Here is a 22,533-nt window from a genome sequence, read left to right as displayed (position 1 = left end):
ATATTATTAGCCAAGCCAATTAATTGGTGTAAGGCGCAAGAGCAATTAGTACTAGTAGTAGCAGCAGCAAATATAGCAAAATATATCCCATGATAGACTAGGGACTTGATGACATAAGCCCGATTTTAGATTTAAGTTAAGCTTCGGCTCTATCCGGCTCGGCGATCACCATTTTTCATATAAGGGAGGGTAATATTTCAAGAAAACGCACGACTCCTCTCCCTTGAAAGAACTCATCGTCTATCTCTTCTCTCAAGTATATCACACACATGTATACATATTCAATTATTCACACATGTATTACTAACTTGACCGTCTGAAGGTGCTCCCAATATTCTGCCTTCGAGTCACTTTCTAACAGATTCCTTGCAAGTTAAGCTATAATTGGTCCAAAACAACCGGATGGATTCGTCCTCTAAACACAATGTCTAGGTTATAAGTAGTACCATTTTTCTTCGTCACGGGCATTTTTTTTTTGCCAGAACACTTTCATTGGTTAAAAAGGAAGACACCCCTTTTCCTTACATAAGTAACATGTACATATTTATCTAATATTTTTAGCAGATTTTTTTTCAAACATACACAAACTTAAAACCTTCCATTAGTGACTAAATCTAACAACAAAGATGGATCAAAGACACAGCATAACATTTAGGGGATCGTTTATGCTAAAATCGCTTTAAAGGGTCTCTTTTTAAAGTGTTTAATGTACCTCCCCTGGATTTATTACCGGCATTTTCTACACAACGTTGAGGAGGGGTGGGGAGTTTGGCCAATCAAGTTTTTGATTGATATTAAAAATTTAAAGAAGTAATAACTGAAAGGGGCTATAAATTTTTATCACTACACAACTTTTTGCAAGATTCTTCATTACTGACTGGACGACACGTGGCGAACACTGTCTTTATGTGGAGAGTTTTGACTACACATTGTCTAATAGCGCTTCAAAACATAGTCTTTTAGTGTGATTCCTATAAACCGCTTCATAAAAAATCATCTTTTGAAGTGGTTTCAATTATTTGAGGCAGTTTTTCTTTATTGGTTTTGTTTTTAGGCGATTTTCATTAAAACTGATCTGAAAAGATATTTTCGGACCACTCCATAAGAGGGTTTTTGTACTAGTGTGATCTTAAGCTTGAAGAACGTAGCAATAAAAACACACAAGAGCCGAGCCATCAAAACATCATATCGACAGTTTAATTAGTTACCGTATCTCATTGCTTTAAGTGTCATCATCACATGTGTATAGGTGCATGGACGTTCAGGAATCACGGGAGTAATGAATCACATAATTTAAGCTTTTTATGCCAATTTCATATCATATGATTTTGCCCACTCCCACATCACATTTTGGCTCCCTACTTTGGTAGCAACATTTTTGGCCCTAACCCCCCAAACAACTAAATATTTGATTTTTTTATTTTTTTTAATATATTTATGCTACATACTATTAAATTTTTATTTATATATTAAGATGCACAAAATTAGTTGTGTGACTGACCATATTAATAAATGTTTTGCCAAGTTATATATTTATATACAACATGCATACCTATCAAAATAGAATTTAGACAATACCCAATTCATAAGCATCGATAACATATAGCTTAAGAACATATAATTAGCACAATATTCATTTCTTTACAGCTTTTTTTTTTACTATTATTTGTTATGTCGATGTGACTAAGTTAAAACTAGCATTAGTTATTTAAGAATGAATAAGGAATAATAAGTTTGCTTTACTTTGTAATGCCCATAACTTGGAGGGAGCTTTATGCCATTCTGTGAAAGTTAAATGAAAAATTGGTCAACAAAGGGGCCTCAATCCCACGATCTATATAGTGGTGATAAATCAAGAGATTTGTTTGTATTCAACAAACCTAAGTGATCAGCAAACTTGGTAGGTGAAACTACTAATCAAAAAGGCAAAAACCCTACTTGATGATGTTCTTTAGTTAGCAAATAATTAAGGTTGTGATTATATTTTGAGGGTTATTGATTATTTTGTTTGTGAATGATCCATTTCTTATGTTTATTGCTTTTATGATTCAAAGATTTCATTAGTCAGGAGTAAATCATAATGCATCTGATGGGTTCTTAAGTGTCTAGTATGTTCGTGTAGTGAACTGCGAAGTTCTCATTTAAAATAGTTGAAGTGTAATGAGTTCAAGATTATCTCTCTGAGTGCCCTTATAACATGTTAAGTTATATATATATATATATATATTCGTAAAATAAATCACTTCATATGCATAGATTAAATATTATGTTGATTTGTATTATCGATTTACAATTGTTATGTTTTATGAGTAAAAGTTAGTGTTTTATCATTTATGTATATGCAAATCTATCACTCCATATTATGTTCTCACGTGGAACTTTAAGAATGACACACAAAAAGGTGTATCGTAGCCTGTTTACGCTTTCCCACATGTTTGTTAATACATATGACATGCTCATCTTTTTATTTAAGAAGCATGTGTAAATACTATATGTGTACATAAAAGAAACAAGTGAATATTGACAAAAAGCAATTTTTTTCAATAAAAATGGTTTGAATACATATGTCAATAATGTAACGTACATAAGAAATTCATTTCAAATATTTGTTGAAATACCCTCGAGTTGCATAATAACATATTTAAAGAAATTTGATTAAAGTACATTAGCAAAGCTGTAAGTTATTATTATTATTTAAAAAAAACAAAAATAAGTTATAACATTAGTTCTTACTCGTAGTGGTTGATTCATGAATTTATTCCCATTGAGTTATTGTTTTTAAATGCTCCAACTACATATAACCGGACATAATAAATTTCTGTGTCGGTGACTTGGTTCCTTGGTTTAGATCGGGTCAAGTTGGAGAAATCGCCTAAATTTTGTTTATACACAACCATGCATTGCAAATATCCAGGTGTCAACTGCTTTTATAGACTTTGACCTTATAAAATTTGTTAAGTGATCTGTATTTATGGCACGATGTTGTACTATACGACATCTTCTTCATTTCTCATTTCTCTAGCAGAGATCCTTCCGACGTCATCAATCGGAAAAGTTTCCAACAATCCCTCTATAGCTTATTAACTAATGGAGTCGCCGTCTTAAAAAAAACATTAGTGTCACTCGAAATCCGTACATACACACAAAAATTCATTGTAATCACTTGACTCCGATCTTATTCAAGTAAGTCCACACATACTTAATATTCGTTTTTTGAATATATAGGATAATTATGTGTATTCGATTTGAAAAGCAATATCTTATCTTAAAACCAATCAAACTACTGCCTTTCAAAAAAAAAAAAAAAAAAACTCTACTCTAGTAAATTAGTAATCAGAATATTGGGGTGTGTTAGTAGTCGGGTTTGGGTCGAGATTTGTAGGTGTGCCTTCTTAACAACGAATTTTTAATTATGTATTTTAAAACCAGATATTACCTTGTTATTAATTAGCATTTTATTTTCTATTGATAAATGTGTGTTATACTGTTATTTGAATAACTTATTAACCTCTAAGCGCTTGACTTATTGATAAAAAAATATATAAGACATTGGTCAAAGGAATATATATGGTCAAAATTGACATATGTTAGTTTAATTTGATGGTTACGTTCACAGGACACTTGTCTAAATGTATACGCATATTATTATAATACATAAGTAAATATGAGTGATTGACCACGAATCACGATTAGCAAAAAGCTTGAAGTACTATTTATTCACATCTTTTAATGCAAGCATCGCATACTTTTACAGAAAGTAAATAAAAAGTTATAAATGTAAAACTGAAATTACATAAACAAGTAAAATATTTATATATCATCATCATCATGAAAATAGATAAAACGTTTAATAAACTACACAACTTGAGTATATTTTTAATAAAGTGGCAAAGTCTAGAAATTAGTGAATCGAAGTCAAACAAGTACTTCATGTTTTTTCCCAAACTTGTGTGTGTACGTTATACTTGCGTAGAGGTCATGCTCAAAGTCATAGGATGGTGTAGAATTATTAAAAAAAATTAGTTACATGAGATTTACTTAAAATCAAAAAGATATTATAATAAATATCAATATGATTTAAACTTCATAAATTCATATAATATACACTTATTCAATACTAATATGATTATCATCACCAACGAAACTTAGGGTTCCAAGGGGGCACATAATGCCCCCTTGACAAGTCAAGAGGTAGCAATTTAGTATAAACTAATCCCTCAGTTTTGATTGGTGATTGTGGCTATATACCATCAAGAAAAAAGTAAAAGAAATAAGCCTTGGTTGGGCTGACTTGCTATAATGCTCCATATATATAATTTTTTCAAAGTGGTTTAGTTTGCAAGTTGTGTGTAAATACGGATCTATTTGACAAGCCAAACAAACACTTAATTTCTTTACTCCCTATCTTTTTGGCTTTTAGGTATGTTTGCAGAGGAGGCAGTGGGGTTGCAACTTATTGATTATGTCTTGTAGCAAAAACATAGAGATTCGATCCATATTCAATTATAATCCCCATTCTAACAAAAACAATATCACATGGTTTTTACACACGATATGGTTTAGTAAATAAACAACCATAACATTTACTTTGTCAAACCAACAATATCATCTTAATCACCAAACTAATTTTTTATAACAATTTTTTGTATACATTTGTACGTTTATGAACATGCATTGTCAGATCAAATTATATCTCATTCATTATATTCATGGGTCTCACTTCAAAATATGTAAAGGTTGTGTAGTTTACGTGGAAAATAGGTTCATGAACATGCACCATACTAGGACTTTAGAGAATTAGAGCCTTAGAGGAAAGAGTCGCCTAAACTTAATTAAAAGGGAATGTTTTGTTTTGTAGTTAAATTGTTTGAACTAAAGTCAACTACGACTAGTTCTACATGTAACAACAATTTATAATTCTTATATTAAATTCAAATTGATTGAAAATATCAAAAACCTTATATGAATTGTCAGTCATTATATATCATAGAACATAAACTTACATTTTAATGTAATGAAATTGCGATGCATTATTATTTTATGCAATGGGCCTCCTATAACAAGTAAACAATTGGTCGATCATCTTTGTCGGTCAGCTTCTATATATAATGGTAACGTCATTTCCATGACTTTGTATAAGCTTTAGATGCCGTAGGGGAAAAGGGATTTGCCAGAAAATGCCGTTCACGAGAAAAAAAGTTGGGTTAGAGCATCAACAACAAACTTATACAAACTGCCATATCATCGCCACATCATATTTCAAACTTTTCTCAAAAACCTTACTTTCTTCCACAACAACAAACTTCCACAAACTCATTAAAAATATTAAATGTGTGTATATATATATAATATATATGTGTGTATGTGAGAGAGATGTCACCTCACCTAGTCCTTTGCAAGTTTGTAGAGACAAACTTGTCTTCATGGACTTTACTCCACAACAAGGAAGTTTGTGTCCTCCAAGTTTGTATGCTGCCACCTAGATCCAGATCTAGGGAACCGAAGCCTGTTGTGGATGCTCTTAAAGGAAAAGTGGAGGATAAAAATAGCGATTTTATGGGGATAGGGGTGCTCCGCTAATGTATCCTAACACCAACCAATCCTTTAATGTCATGTCATTTTTATTTTCACAACCCTAACACACTTAAACATATGGGAACACTCCATTAATCAGCTACCTCGTGCAAAACCTTTTTTCTTCTAAAAAACCTATTCCATTAAACAAAAAAAAACATAATTCAAACACAAACATAAAAAAAGATAACATAAAAAACATTTTAATTAAAAAAACAAAAAAAAAAACATAAAATTAATCCTCCACTTCGGATACATCAGAGTCAGAATCGTCTTGAGCCAAAGGCGAGAAGGAGCTACAAATTGGCAATGATTTCTCAAAATATCCCATGCTTTGATGCTTAAAATTGGCGATTATTAATCGACGCCAGACACATTAATTGTTGTTTGACGCTTAGCCAGTTACTAATGTCAAACGCGTAACTGAAATATGTTGCGTTAATATCGTAAGATGTGTTACCAACGTAACTGGCTTCGAACGAATATGCAACGACGTACACATTATGAGCGCAACTGTCTAGCTGGTGCCGAACGTGACAAGGTGAATATGAATAGGAAGCGGAACATGACATAAACTGGGCATTAGACTCGTAACCGATACATGAAATGCAAAGGTTCTTTAGTAAAAATAAGGATAAAGTACTCATTTAGTAACTTCATTTTAGTTAAATGAATATAAGTATGTAATAAATCTGTTTTAAAAAGGAGAAATATATAGTTAATTTAATAAAAAAATATGTAATATATTTGTTTTAGGAAAAAACCATTTATTGATTTTTTTTATTTTTATCTTCCCTACAACAGAAATTGATAAACTTTTAAAAAAAGAAAATATGTAAAAACCCTTGTATAATATAATATAACCTTAAAACTTAAATATGCTTTATCCGCTCAAACTCATGCTTTATATATAGTATATATAGCTGAGTGCCCGTGCAATGCAGCGGGGTGTGCGTGCAACTCGACCTTGAACGTATAGTATGTGTCAGTACATACGTCATCTAATAACAGTGTTACGTAGCCTGAAATTTGACACGTATCTCGTGCAAAGCCAGTTGCGTGTAGTCGAAGATTGAACACACATAACCGGCCCGTAATGCATGTTACTGACATTAAAACATGCTTAACCAACACCATGCGTGTAATTCATAACGATTACCGGTGCAGGGCACTATGTTGAGCACTTACCAAGTTTTGGTTATGTGCGTTACGTGGTGCTGAACACGCGTTTATCGGCCCCGGTACATGTAAACAACGACATTTGCGTATCCGGTGACGAAAATCAAGAAGCAAACCTGAAATATACAGTAATTTCAAATAAATCACTTTTGTAAACCAACCCGTTTTGGCCCTAAACCCGTTCCGACTCGACATTGGTCTAACCTGGCCCCTATCTACTCGCACCGGAACCAAATTAACCATTTTTCTTGTATCGACTTGTTCTGATCCTAATCCACTTTTACAAATGACTCAAGCTCACCCGACTCGACCTGTTACCAGTTCTACACAGTAATTGCGTAACATATTAACTTTTTATAACTAAAAAACTATAACAATACCATACTCAAATTAAAGAGAATAAAATACTCGTTTTTATGATGTAGTTATTTTAAGAAAAATATTAACGTGTGAAAAGATATGTCCATTAAAAAGTCGATGGGTAGTTGGTTTTGAATTAGGGTGCATATGTGTAACTATTATCTAAATTTACAAAAAAAAGTAGTGAAGTTGAGGGACCAAAGTTATAAGTATATTTTAAATGAATGATAAGACTTAATTACCCTTAATTTTTATATTTTTGATGCATTATATATTGTAAATAAAGCATTGAGTTTAGTATCTTTTAAAATTTAAGTGGTGCTTTATATATAGTATAGATATTGATAACCTTAAATCTTAAAAGAAAAGAAAAAGGGAAATGCTTTATTCTATATAAAACCATAAACAGATATCATGTATTCTGAAGTTAAAACACATTGATTGAACTGTTGAACTTGAAGTATATATTATTCTTAAATTCCAATCTCTCTGCAACACATCACTGAAACCACTTTGTCTGTCTGCCCCTAGCTAACCTCTCTCACCTTTTATTAGCTCACCGGAACAAAAATGCTCACACTAGTTGTTTACCTTCTCCCTCTTCCTTTCCCTTTCACCACCACCTAAATACCACCATTATTATTCCACACATCCATAACCATTAACCACCAATCATTAACCATGATCTTCAACTTCTTATTATTATTATTCTCATTTGTCTTCATTTCTTCAGTCTCGGCTCTCAACTCCGATGGTATCCTCCTTCTCGCCTTCAAATACTCCATACTCTCCGACCCACTATCCGTTCTAGACACCTGGAACTACGACGACCCGACTCCATGTTCATGGACAGGCGTCACTTGTCAACCTCTATCCGGGTCGGGTTCACCCGAGTCATTCGCAGTCACCAGTTTAATCCTTCCAGACTCCCACCTTCTTGGCTCAGTTCCTCAAGATTTAGCAATGCTTCCACATCTTCGTTCACTTGATCTCTCAAACAACTCCTTAAATGGCAGCTTACCACCTTCTATTTTCAACTGTTCGGAGCTTGAATCACTTGTGTTATCATCCAATGTCATCTCCGGTGAGTTCCCCGTGGTGGTAACCGGGTTGAAGAGTTTAAAGTTGCTTAATCTTTCCGATAATGCATTCGCTGGAAAGTTACCGGAAGGTTTAGCAAGTTTGAAGAACTTAACTAAAGTTTCCTTGAAGAATAATTATTTCTCCGGTGGTGTTCCTGGTGGATTTGATAATTTGGAGTATTTGGATTTGTCTTATAATTTGTTTAACGAGACTTTGCCTGATGATTTTGGTGGAGAGAGGTTGCGTTATTTGAATCTTTCAAATAACAAGATTTCTGGATCAGTGTCACTGGCGTTTGCCAGTAAAATACCAGCAAACGCCAGTGTTGATCTCTCGTTTAATAATTTAACAGGAGTGATCCCAGAAGTGTTGTCGTTGTCTCGTCAGAGAACCGAGTTTTTCGCTGGGAACCTTGATTTGTGTGGGAAGCCACTTAATAAGTTGTGTACTATCCCTTCTTCTTTATCAACTCCTCCAAATACTACTTCAAATGGCTCTGCCACAGCTGCGATCGCCGCCATTCCGAAAAATATAGACGCGTCACCGTCGTCAGCATCGGAAGATGCGTCACCGACGGTGGCGGATACTCACGGTGGTGGTAAAGTCAAGCCCGCAAAAGTAGTCGCTATTGTTGCTGGAAATTTGGCCGGTATCGGCCTTCTCGCTATACTTTTTCTCTACGGGTATAATATACGAAAGAAAAGGTTGCATCAAAATCAAAACCTGACTGGAAAACCCGAAACCAAAGTCTTGGAAACCAAGATTGTGAATACTGTAACAACTTCACGAGCCCAATCCACGGCTTGCTCCTGCTTGAATGGAGTCAATGGAGATGAGTCATCGGAAACAGGGACGAGCTCTGACAGTGATCACGAGAACAACATTCTCACGGTCGACACAAAGGTATCGTGTATTATTAATCAATTATTTACGGTATAAAAAAGTCGTGTAAAGTAGGGTGTATTATCGTTTTAACTATTTATAGTAGTTACAAATTGTAATTTTGTAATAGTTTGTTAATATAAAACAAATAAAAAGATCCAATTACAATAGAAAGACATATAAGCGGGCAACAATCTGCGCCATCACCCCCTTTTAAATGACAAAACCGATTCAAATATAATCAAATAATGTCTTCGAACTATGATACTGATATAACAATAAACACTAACTAATATATTTTCTCGAGCAGGACGTGGAGAAACAAAAGTGTTTGGTGATGGTGGACGGGGAGACAGAGCTAGAAATCGAAACATTGTTGAAGGCTTCCGCTTATGTGTTGGGTTCAAGCGGGTTAAGTATAGTGTACAAGGCGGTGTTGGGTGGCGGTGTTGGCAGCGGAGGGATGGCGTTTGCGGTCCGAAGGATAGGAGAGAGTGGGGTGGAGAGGATGAAGGAGTTTGAAAACACGGTGAGGATAATTAGTAAGCTCCGGCACCCAAATTTGTTAAGAGTTAGAGGGTTTTATTGGGCTGAAGATGAAAAGCTTGTGATCTATGATTATGTCTCCAATGGAAGCTTGGCCGGAGTTGGTTATAGTAAGCACCCCTTCATCATTATCATCATGTTTCTTACATTTCAGCTAAAATGCTCCAAAATCTTTTAATATTTCAACTTGAGACATAATAAGATTAGATTTTCCAAGCGGAATTTATATTTTAGCATATGAAAAAAACATTATAATTATGTCAAGACATAAGAACATCTACAGTGGAGCGCTTCTCACTCCCATAGCGCCCCATTTACTCATCCTAATTAATGTAAATCTAAATCTAAATCTAAATCCTTGTTTTTATTTTACTCATATATAGTAAAATAATAAATTAAATTTACATTTTAGAAATATTTATTTGTTGTATAACAAACAGTTTAAAAAGAAATCCCTTATAAAAACAAATTTAAGATTTATTTTTGTGGTTTTAAATATTTGTTTAATATATAATTCACAAACAAATGCTTACTTAATATAATGTAAGACAGGTTTTTTTTTGGAAGTTAGAAATATATATGACTTTATGATGATTAAAAAAACATATGTTCAAAGACATATGTCATATAATATTATATTTATAATAAAACAGAATAGTTGTTGATGTTGTATTATTCCATATTACCATAAGATTGATGGTGTTTTTGAATTTAATTTTGACCACTATTTCATATAGATTTTATTAATCTAAATTAATAAATAAGCATTTTTTGAAGTAAGTACTAAATCCATATACAACACTATCATTGCAAAGTCCAAAAATTATGCACATGGGCTTCTTTTTATATATAACTTTCTTGAATTTTGTTGAATATGATTTTCAAACCTTTGATTACAAAATTCCACAAGCACCAAGACAAAGCAAGAGTTAGCCATTAGCGTGTTTTATTGTTTTCTTAAGATATATTTATTGCTAAATTTCAGAAAGGGCTGGTTCGTCTCCATGCAACATTTCATTTGATGTTCGGCTCAAGATAGCAAAAGGGGTTGCAATGGGATTGGCCTATATTCATGAGAAGAAACATGTACATGGCAACATAAAACCAAGCAACATCCTCTTGACTTCGGAAATGGATCCAGTTATAAGCGATTTCGGGTTGGAGTGGCTCATATCGGGCAAAAACAACTACAAAACAAAGGGATCTAACCGACACTTTGGTAGCAAACGATCAATATCGTCACGTGAAGAGATGATGATTCATCATGATTATCATCACTCGGCTAATAGTAGCCCTTACATGGCTCCAGCTTCGGGGCTACTTGGGTGCACGTCCCCTTATCATGCACCCGAGTCGATGAAAAGTCTCAAGCCCAATCCAAAATGGGACGTATACTCATTTGGGATTGTGTTACTCGAGCTCATATCAGGGAAGGTTTTCTCAGAAAGGGAGTTAGGACAATGGTATGCTGACTCATCAACTATTGAAGATGAGAAGTCGATTTTAATGCTAGCCGACATGTCTATTAGGACCGACATTGATGGAAGACGTGATGCGGCACTCGCATGTTTTAAACTTGGTTTTAGTTGTGCATCATTGAACCCACAAAAAAGACCTTCCATGAAAGAGGCATTGCAAATACTTGAAAGGATACCATCCTCATCTTTTCAATGATGAATTATGCAACACAAAAGCCCAAAAAGCAACAAATGTCATGAAAAGGGGTTAAAGCCTAAAGGGCATTACTTTGGACCTTTTGACTTAGAAGATTTGTATCAGAATGAAGATCCAAGGGATGATTGATGAATGTTGATAGTTGATTCCAAAAGTATTGTATGTTTTTGACTTTTTGATTAATAAAAAAGTAGTGTGTATTCCTTAAGTAACAAGTAAAATTAAATATTTGATTTCCTTAAGCCTTTTTTTCACTTTATTGTTTGTCATACTTATTAGTGTTTCTTTTGTTGATATCTTCTTAGTTTTTATTTATTTGGACTTAATGTTGAGTATCATATACCATCTATATTACAATCAAATGTTTGACTGTTTTTGTTGTCTTCTTGTTTTTAAGTGTTTTCTTGAAGTAGCTAGATCCAGTAGTTTTTAAAATAGATTGACTTTATTGAAGTTTGCAGAGAATATATAGTTCATTTTTACTAAGATGTTTTGAAAATTGAATTAAACCAACCAGTTAAACTAAAAACCGTCATTACAAGCTTTGAACTCGAGACAAATCTACTGATTGGTTTTAAATGAACCAGACAAATGAGAACAAAGCCGATAAAAATCATGGTCTGTATCTTTGATGGCTATATTAAGAAAGCAAGGGAAAAAAATTGAACAAACTGAAGAAGAAATGATTAGCACGCTTTCATTCATTTTGCTTTCGATATATTTGGGTCTCTTGCCCCCGATGCGGCTACGTTTCCGAAAAGAGTTCAACGGGTTGTGCATAGTAACTCAACTAAAACGATAACTTTGTTTTCAGTATGATCGGTTTTGCCATTCAAAAGGGGTGCGGTGCAGCTTGCTACCCATTTACATGTCTCTCTATTGCAATCATTCGTAGATTTTGAATAAAAAAAATCATTCATAAAAAAATTAACAAAGGAAAAGAATGCATGTGGATGAAGCATAGGCCTACTCTAAAAACTGAAAAACCAACCTAGATTTTGTACAAATTACTCTTACTAAAAATTCTGAAACCACATTACAACCTTTGTTCTAACTTTTCAAAAGTTAATATACAATTTATAGTATTTACTCAATATTTTTATTAGTAAAATAGTGTGTTTTATGCTTTGAAGTTCTGGCAATGCATATTTTTTAAGAGTATAACGTGATCCTTATTTACCAAAATTTGAAACTTGTGTGTTTTTGCAACACATGTTGAAAAACCATTGTTCAAAACAGTTGTTCCTGGTTTGTACGTTATACAATACAAATCACAATCATCGCACTAGAAATGGTTGGTAGAGTTTCAAAGTTTAATGTTGTTCGGTTACAGAATTCTAAAAATCATTTAGTTTGAGAAACCTTAGGTTTCAACTTTTAATTAGTAAAACTCTTCTTCTTCATTATCTTATACCATCAAAGGGCTCATAAACAACCTTTTAGGAAATGAGCTTTTGATATATGCTACAATTCTTTTGACTGTTTTCTTTACCTTAGCCGTTAACCCAACTTTCCTTCCCATTCTAGTTTTTACTAGCAATTTTGAGACAGCTTAAATTTGAGTCTATGATGAGTTCACATATACATGGAATGGTGGATATTCAAAGTATAAACAACAAATTAATTTGGTAATTTGAGCTATCTTTATAGTCATTTTATATCAACGAATTTGGATTAAGATTGCCTCACCCTGTCGTGACCCAATCTGTCTTTCCGCACAACCTCTGTCTAGCTCAGATGTTTATAGACTTCCACCCCGGACTGTGGCCTACCTTTCAGATTGGGGAAGCTAGGGATGTCACTTTTACACCCGAAACCCAACCTGATAAAACCTGTTCCCGAACCGAACTAACCTGACCCGAGAAAAGGCTTATCCGAACCGAAGTAATTCGGGTTGGCTCTTGGGTCCGAATTCTAGGTTTCGGGTCAACCCGAATAAACTTTTAGTTATAAAACCATATATATTTTTAGGTATTATAGGCTAAGTCTTAGCCGCTGACGTTATTAGAATTTAATCCAAATCGACTATTCTGATTCCACCTATTATGAATCAATTGTTTTTAATGCTTCATTTTATGACTAAAAGCAACTAAAATCTAACACCCTAATCGTGGCATACTAAATACGGTAATGTTGGATTTGTTTATTATGATTGAACTTTGTTACATTTTACTCTTTTTAAGAAGTTTTATTGGCTTATTTTTGTTTTATTATTGGTTTATTTACATTATGAATAAAGAAGAATGTGTTACATCTAACTTTAACAATGTAGTTTTTTTTTCCATACTTAAAACCCGATTAACCTAACACAAAAAATCCCGAATCCAAATAAACCGTGAGAGATTTGGGTTGGGCTTCGGATCTTGATTTAAACATTTAAAATCCGAAGAATCCGACCCAAAAAACCAGAAAAACTAACCTAGAGAATACCCCTAGGAGAAGCTAACAAGAGTGATATAAACAAAATTGGGCAAGGAAATTTGTTTGGTTTTATATTGGAAACTTGGAACCCATGAAAATAAAGTAGTTGTCTACCTCCTATATCCAGTAACAAAATCTCAATTAATCTACATTGACAAGTGATGACTGCCTATTTTAACAACATAGTACATAGCCCATCATACCTAGACGAGTGATGACTACCTGGTTCTAACAACATACCATACCCTAAATGCTACCTTTTTCATTAATAAAACATTAAAAACCCTTGTACTCTACTACTCCAATCCCAGATTTCCCTAAACATGGGAATCACCAGTTCACTCCAAAAAACCGACCAACCAAAAAACACATCTTCATCTTATCCGGCCAGAGCAACATGGCCGGTCGCGGAGGCGTAAAGAACAAGCAATGGGACCGGATAGTCCCGGACGACTGCAAACCCGATCCCTCCACCATCCACCGCCTAAACGCTAACTTAATATACGAAACCGCCCAGGACCCACTCCACGCCGATATCGACACAGCCAAAACCTGCGGTGTGGGACCCGGGATGTCGTTTGTTAACGCGGTCAAGGATTACATTAAGGGAGTGATAGATCTGGTGCCGTGTGCTGTTGGTGGAACTGCAATTAAGGAGTGTGATAAAGGGCAGAAGCTGTATGAGGATATGGTTAGGAGAGCGAAAGCAGCTGCGAGTAGTGGCGGTGAGATCAAAGCGGTGTTGTGGTATCAAGGCGAGAGCGATACGTTGTTGGAAGAGGATGCTGAATGTTATAAATCTAAGATGGAGAATTTGATTCAGAACATTAGATCAGATCTTGGATTACCATCACTGCCAATCATTCAGGTCAATTACTAATCTCACATATCAGGTTTTAGTATCGAGCACACGAGTCCAGTTTGTCTGATTATACATTTCAATATATTGGAATATATTATCTATAGTATTTAGGGTTTTAGTATCCCGGTTTATCTGACAATACATTCCAATAGTTATGCGTAATTAGTCAGTGAATTGATTAGGGGTTTTGGGGGTGATTAGGTTGCAATTGCGTCTGGTGATGAGAAATACATGGAGGTAGTGAGAACAGCGCAGAAAGCGATTGATCTACAGAATGTGGTGTGTGTGGATGCGAAGGGATTGGAGCTGAAAGAAGATAATCTCCATTTGACGACAGCGGCTCAGGTTCAACTTGGGCATCTGTTGGCTGACGCGTATCTCAAGCATTTTGGGTAAGCAGCTGCTCCGGCTGCCACGGTTGCTTAACCTTCAGGAACTTGTGGTTGGTTTACACTTCATGGAGGTTGCATACTGTTTGTAATTGATATGTTTACCGTAATTATCCATATTTGTATTATTGGTTTGATTATGTTTTTTTTTGTGAGTGTAACAAATTTGTGGAGGTTAATAAACAGGTTAATTAATGTATAAATCTAGTTATCTATTAGCTATAAGTTTAATAATGGTCGGGTCGAATTTGTAAGATGTCAAGATTATAATTCTTAACCTGCATAGTTTATGGCTCAGGAGAGCGGGAACACCACCCCTCTGTTTTGTTACGGAAGCAGGAGAGGAGACTGCATGATGCATACGGTTCAGCCTTACTAATCGTTTGATATTTAACATAAAAACCGACGAATTGAACCAAAAACATCTTTACTGTGATGGGATGTTTATTCTAATTCTTGCTTTGGGATTAACACACTTGTAATTGGCATGAACATATTAAAAGTATAAAACAATCATAGTAATTGGCATGAACGTAATGAGAAGATTTGCTTAGTTTATGTGATGAACATATTATTAGAAGTGTAAAAGAAAATATACAAATAAAGAAACAGACATTTATCAAACAATCCTAGTAATTGGCATATTCAGACATTTATCAATTGTCTCACATGAACTTGAAAATATTTTGCTTTGGGGAATAACATTTTGGTATTATTTATGTACATTCAAGTTCTAATTTGGTTAGATTTTATGTGGGCGACAATTTAGATGGGCCAATAACTATAATTTTTGGGCTTAATCTAGCCCAGCTAATAAAAACAGAGAGATGATATGTTTATCATTTATGTGGGGTGAATGGAGAAAGGCCCATTGGCCCATCTTAGCCAACTAATGCAAAAAATATAAACCTTTCAAGTTTCAACAATTTATTATGGTGATTATATTTTTCAATAAAGATGTGCATCCGAAACCGGTTTCTAAACCATAACCCGACCTAGAAACCAGTTTAGGAGAAATCGGTTATGTCTTGATCCGATATTGCAGTTTGTTAATTGTAGGTACAAATTGACAAACCTGATTTCTGGGCTGAAAAAATGAAAATTAATAACTATATGCTTACTAATTCAATTAACCGAATTAACTGAACAACATAACTGACCCACATTTTAGTAACTGATAATCGAAACCAATCGTTATGGTTTTTGATAACCGAAGTATTCGATTATTGTTTAGTTTTGGGTATTAACCAAACCTGACTGACCCATGCTCTCGCCAACAGAAGTTTCACTACTTCTACTCGTCAACAACCAAATTATTTGTATTTAGTTTGCCAATTGAGCCAACTATATTTTCAGATATCTGTGATGGTGCAATGATACCTAATCCCCAAACTATGGCTCACATGCCATTGGTTATTGATATGATTCAGGAATCAGGATGTGGCACCTTAACTCAGCCAGAAAGCGTGGTGCAACGATTTGTCGATTTTCATATTACTTATGTTGTGCTTTAGTTCTCTCGTCTTACTCTTGCTCATAAAATATTTTTTTTACACTCAAACTCACTGAAAATCTCTTATCCATACCTTGTTAGGACTTGATCATCCTCTTTTTGTTACATTATCATATCGTGGTTTTTCTTTTCTTGTTTTTTATTTAGACACTGGTATGATATGACACACCTTTCACCGCATATTGTCTGCTATGGCAATTTTATTCGCATTCTACTTTTGTGCTAACCTCTCATGAGCTATGGTATTCTCACTTTGGCCATTCTATGTTTGTATTAACTTCACATGGCACATTACCTTTACATATCCACCCTCACACGGTGTATCATGTTTGGTATTGTTTTTTATCGCGTTTAATAACAAAGTTAGCACTTTACCTTTTTATATTGACTTAATTGTTATAGCACACATACTCAAATAATAATTACATTCTTTTTTATAATAATAAGAATCTGATCATATAAGTTAAATATGCCTCGACCATGAAACTACCGAAGTGGTTATATATATGCCTCGATCAATATGTGCATCGAACGTCCAAGGGCCACTTATATTGCTTTATATCTGCATGAAAAGAAAATGACTAAGCTACAAGTTCCAAGGTTTTGGACGTTGTGATTTACCTATCAAAATTTTACAACCTGTGATAATGTATATGTGCGATACTTGTGCTAAAAACATTTTAGTAAAATATTGATTTATGGGTTAATTTGAGATATTTGTTGGTCAAAATGTCAAACGGGATCTTTCTATCATTTATCTTTAGTTACCGTTTAATAACCACCGTTAAGTCACACTTTTGTCTTTTCTCAAGCATGTATTTACTCATTTTTCAATCCATGTTCATGCATTAACCTTTTGTATAATAATTAATTTTCTCTCCTTTCTCTCTCTTGATCTCTTAAATGCACAATTTATTTTTCATTTAATACACATTTGATTATGGTCGAGGAAAGCAAAATCTAATTTGATTTGAAGTATGGTTTGGTTAAAAAAAATTCATAACCAAAAATCCTTATTAAAGAAGTCAAAGAACCCGGCGATGGAACTTGTGAACACCAATACCTTGCTTGTGTAATTATGTTGAGAGGAAATTTATCATGCTAGTATAAGTCAAACAGCAAATTAAGTTGCAATTTTTTTTATTTTATACAATGACATATAGTCTTTTGTTTCTTCTAACATTATATTAATCACTAATCTTTTTTACAAACCAAATGCCGTCAAATCCTACGAGGAAATTGTTTTTGAAGTGACCATGGAGTATAGTAAAAACAAGGGGAAAAACGTAAAAGAGCAGTCATATTTAGCAATGAAGAAGGCAACCACCAACCATGAATTTGAGGGTCAAACAACTTTCACCCACCCCACCAATAAAGAAGTTACAAAAGAATCTATAATAGTTAATAAAAGACCCTAAAGTTGAAATCTTTTGCATTTATGCACCCAATTTTATTTTTATTTGTTATCGTCTCATTTGTTTGGTTTGAGGTAAGAGGTGTAAAGTCCAACCACCATCATCGTTCCTAGTTTCTTCAACCATAGTTCGGGCCCTTATGAATAACAATACAACCTAGATCAGACCGGCAATAATATAGATTTTTTTTTCAATTAACAACCTAACATCGAATCTTTTGATGAAAGTGTAATACCAACTCCAAACATGTTATATTCTGATTCATTTTTGTTAATCTAGGGTTCTTGTTTTCATATCCAAGTTATCTCAAAGTCTATTTAATTTTTTTTAATAAAATTTGGTTATGCTTGCTAGAAAGCGAGCGAACGAACGCCGGTCTACCCCTAACATCTGAGGGTGGTGGTGGAGTGGCCTAAGTTGTTTTTTATTAATTCATTTCACTAATAATTTACATTGATTGTTGATCATTTTAAACCAATTTAACAAATGTTAACCTAACACATATACACAACATTTTAAAGTTATACAATAACTACGTGACTAGAGCTAAACCACACAATATAATTAACTCAAACTTCATTTCAGTTAGGAAGTAGAAATTAAATCTAAAATAGTAGAACTATGAAAATCAAAGAAGGCTTTTCATGGTAGTGTGATAATTGCTTGTTGGAGGATTTGGAAGGTGAGGAACGAGAAAGTGCTCGAAGGAAAAGGTCAAGATTGAGGAGATTATAGGGGATATAAAGTCGTCTGGCTTTTATGATACAAATATAGGTCGAAAAAGAGACCGTTAGATTGGTCTAGTTGGTGTAAGTTTGAGTTAATTTAATCTTTCTTTGCGTGCATGGTGGCCTTCCTCTGCCTTGTGAAGGTGGTCTGGTTGTTGGTTTTTTTTTTTTGGTTAATTTCACGGTTCGAGAATAATAATATTAATAATAATGAAACTCAAAGGGGGTGTTTTAGCAGGTAACAAAACTTAGTGGGCCCAAAAGTTAGATCCACCATGATACTGCTAGGTAATAATTTATTACTTTGCCACAAGTGGAGTAAACCCAGATCAAGCGCGTGCAAACACTCACCCACCTACCGCACACTAAACCCCTTTCCCCACGCGCCTGTATACTAAATACCATCATTCCGCCCACTTTATACCGGCGTACAATAACAATGGCAGCTTCAGCTTCATTTTCATCAAGCCTATTATCATCCGGATCAGCCATCAAACAAAACAACTCTCTATCATCCCTCAAATGGAAGCTTCCAGCCACCGTCTCTCTGCCACGTCACCGCCGCCGTACGCCGCCAGCATTCGTGGTGGTCTCCATGGACGCCAAGCCCACGGTTCTAGTAGCCGAGAAGCTAGGCGCAGCAGGGCTCGATCTATTGAAAGAGTTTGCCAACGTTGATTGCTCGTATAATTTAAGCCCAGAAGAGCTTTGCACCAAGATCTCGCTATGTGACGCGTTGATTGTACGGAGTGGGACTAAAGTGAGCCGTGAGGTGTTTGAGAGTTCGGGTGGGCGGTTGAAGGTTGTGGGTCGGGCTGGGGTTGGGATTGATAACGTGGATCTGGGTGCGGCCACGGAACATGGGTGTCTTGTGGTTAATGCGCCCACGGCTAATACGGTTGCGGCGGCTGAGCATGGGATCGCCTTGCTTACGGCTATGGCTAGGAATGTTGCTCAGGCTGATGCGTCTATTAAAGCTGGTTTGTGTTTCATTTTATATGTTTGATTAGGTTATGAATTGTTCTGTTTGGCATTTCGTCGAACAGTTGGTGTGCTGTGTGTGATTTTTGCTACTTGCTTATTGGATCTAGGTTTTAATATTTGGTTAGTTATGTTTTAAGCAGATACGGTGTAGTTTGAAGCTTGAATTTGGTTACTGTTTGATTAGGTTATAAAGTATTCTGTTTGGATTCATCGGTCGAACAGTTGTGTTGCGTCACTGCGTGTGATTTTGTTACTTTTTAAATTGGATCTAGCTTTTTACTATTGTTTAGTTCTGTTTTAAGTATATAGAGCGTTGTTTGCTAGTTGAATTTTGGTTATTGTTTGGTTAGGTTACAAAATGCTTTGTTTGGCATTTTGTCGAACAGTTGGTGCTGCATTTGATCTTTCTGTTTTTCATTTGTATCTAGCGTATCTAGATTTTAACTTTTGTTTAGTTCTGTTTTAGTAGATATGTCGTTATTTGCCACTTGAATTTTGGTTGTTTGATTAGGTTTTGAAATGCTCTGTTTGGAATTTCGTCGAACACTTGTGCGCTGTGTGATTTTGCTACTTGTTTTTAGTTGGTTTTAACTTTTAAGTCTTGTTTAGTTCTGTTTCAAGTAGAGATGGTGTTGTTTGCCACTTGAATGTTGGTTATTAATTGATTAGGTTATAAAATATTAAAATGTTCGGTTAGGTATTTCGTCAAACACTTGTCCTGCGTGTGATCTTGCTACTTTTCCATTGGATCTAGCTTTTTAAAGTTTTGATTGCCACTTGAATATTGGTTATTGTTTGATATGGTTATTAATTGTTCTTTTTGGCATTTCGTTGAACACTTGTGTTGCGTTTGATCTTGCTACTTTTCAGCTGGATTTAGCTTTCATCGCTTGCTTAGTTGTCGGTTATTGCTTGTTTGAAATCATCTATGATGTTATGATACATGGATTTCGATTCTTGAAAAATGAATACATATGTTCACCCAGTATTAACCCAAACTTTTTGTGCTCAATTTAGGGAAATGGCAGAGAAACAAATATGTAGGTGTGTCACTAGTTGGCAAGACACTTGCAGTGATGGGATTTGGAAAAGTTGGAACCGAAGTTGCGAGAAGAGCGAAGGGGCTTGGTATGCACGTCATAGCACACGACCCGTACGCACCAGCCGACCGTGCTCACGCCATAGGAGTTGACTTGGTCAGCTTTGATGAAGCTCTCAAAACCGCTGACTTCATCTCTCTCCACATGCCTCTCACTCCTGCCACTTCCAAAATCTTGAATGATGAAAACTTTGCAAAGATGAAAAAAGGCGTCAGAATTGTTAATGTTGCACGTGGTGGTGTGATCGATGAGGATGCGTTGGTTCGAGCGCTTGATGCTGGCATTGTAGCGCAGGCTGCACTTGACGTGTTCACGGTTGAACCGCCACCACAAGATAGCAAACTGGTTCAACATGAAAATGTAACCGTTACTCCTCATCTTGGTGCTAGTACTATGGAAGCTCAGGTTTGTTGGAGTTTGTTACAGTTCGTTAAGAATTTGTTTACTTTTGTTACTAATTTAATTTATTATTGTTAATGTTTGTAGGAAGGAGTAGCTATTGAAATAGCTGAAGCGGTTGTTGGAGCTTTAAAAGGTGAACTTGCATCCACTGCAGTTAATGCGCCCATGGTTCCAGCTGAGGTGCTAACCGAGCTAAAACCGTACGTAACACTAGCCGAAAAGCTCGGGCGGTTAGCAGTTCAGCTAGTGGCAGGCGGGAGCGGGGTGAAGTCGGTTAAGGTCACATACGCATCAGCCCGAGCACCCGATGACCTAGACACTAGACTTCTCCGAGCCATGGTGACCAAAGGTCTAATCGAGCCGATTTCTGACGTTTTTGTCAATTTGGTCAACGCGGATTTCACTGCTAAACAACGTGGGGTCCGGATTAGTGAAGAGCGTGTGATCCTAGACGGGTCACCCGAACGTCCACTAGAGTCGATTCAAGTTCAGATCGCGAATGTCGAGTCGAGGTTTGCGAGTGCGATATCTGAGTCCGGTGAGGTTACGGTTGAAGGAAAAGTCAAAGACGGGATTCCACATTTGACTAAAGTCGGTGCGTTTGAAGTGGATGTGAGTTTAGAAGGGAATATTATTCTTTGTAGACAGGTTGACCAACCGGGAATGATCGGGACGGTTGGTAGTCTACTTGGTGAGGAGAATGTGAATGTGAGTTTTATGAGTGTTGGAAGGATTGCGCCACGTAAGCAGGCGATTATGGCGATTGGGGTGGACGAGCAACCGAGTAAGGCGGCTTTGAAGAGGATTGGGGAGATCCCGGCGATTGAGGAGTTTGTTTTTCTAGATTTGTAGTGTTTGGGAACTGGATTGGTTTAGAGCCCAGTTTTGGTGAGAGTGTTGTGTTGTTATGTTATGCTAGAGTGGGATAATAATTTAGGATCTAGGATTGGTATTTTTGTTCTGGTTGGGTTATGTTTGGTTTCACATGGAGTTATGCATGTGAGTTGTTATTTCTTGGAATCAAATGGTATTTCTTGCACTGCAAAATGAAGTTTGTGTGTTTGTATAACATGAATAAAACAACTTGGGGAGTTCTTCAAAGACACTGAAACACTACATGAAATAACTTGTAGTCTTGAAATCAGCGGGAGTTGGTTGCTTGGTCTCTAAGTTCCTTTTGTCTACTTCTAAGTTTCTTCTTAAATGTTCATTCACCATGCTTGGATTCATCATTTCTGTGGCAAGCAAAAGCTTCAGTAACGGGTTGATATTGCAGAATGCAAAATGGCTAACTGAGAGCCCGTTTCCCATTCGCTCAATGATTCTAATCACAACCTATTTCCTACATTCTTTAAGTAAAAAATAAAGTGAATTCATGATCAACTGAATCATAATCACTAATTTCAGTACGAAAACCAACA

The 22,533-nt window shown here is 35.4% G+C and overlaps 2 protein-coding genes and 1 pseudogene across 3 annotated transcripts; all 3 read left to right on the top strand.

Moving 5' to 3' along the window:
* The first annotated feature begins 7,530 nt into the window (after positions 1-7,530).
* LOC143629468 (receptor protein kinase-like protein At4g34220) lies at positions 7,531-11,627 on the top strand. Its single transcript, XM_077098736.1, has 3 exons — positions 7,531-9,099; positions 9,389-9,734; positions 10,610-11,627. The coding sequence occupies exons 1-3, from the start codon at positions 7,795-7,797 to the stop codon at positions 11,296-11,298; spliced, it is 2,340 nt and encodes a 779-aa protein (XP_076954851.1). The 5' UTR covers positions 7,531-7,794; the 3' UTR covers positions 11,299-11,627.
* Positions 11,628-14,027: 2,400 nt separating this feature from the next.
* LOC143629470 (putative carbohydrate esterase At4g34215) lies at positions 14,028-15,053 on the top strand (annotated as a pseudogene). Its single transcript, XR_013152958.1, has 2 exons — positions 14,028-14,587; positions 14,783-15,053. The product of XR_013152958.1 is annotated as a putative carbohydrate esterase At4g34215 (transcript).
* Positions 15,054-19,062: 4,009 nt separating this feature from the next.
* On the top strand, positions 19,063-22,163 carry LOC143629467 (D-3-phosphoglycerate dehydrogenase 1, chloroplastic-like). Its single transcript, XM_077098735.1, has 3 exons — positions 19,063-19,606; positions 20,628-21,115; positions 21,197-22,163. Exons 1-3 carry the CDS (start codon positions 19,066-19,068, stop codon positions 21,962-21,964), a joined length of 1,797 nt encoding a protein of 598 aa, XP_076954850.1. The 5' UTR covers positions 19,063-19,065; the 3' UTR covers positions 21,965-22,163.
* Positions 22,164-22,533: the final 370 nt, after the last annotated feature.

The sequence above is a fragment of the Bidens hawaiensis genome, unplaced genomic scaffold (assembly GCF_021521415.1).
Source record: "Bidens hawaiensis isolate Kalapana, Puna unplaced genomic scaffold, B.hawaiensis_p1.1 tig00005195_1, whole genome shotgun sequence".
In the NCBI taxonomy this organism is placed as follows: Eukaryota; Viridiplantae; Streptophyta; class Magnoliopsida; order Asterales; family Asteraceae; genus Bidens; species Bidens hawaiensis.
Note: the sequence above shows the minus strand (reverse complement) of the source record. Positions and strands in the feature narration are given on the sequence as shown.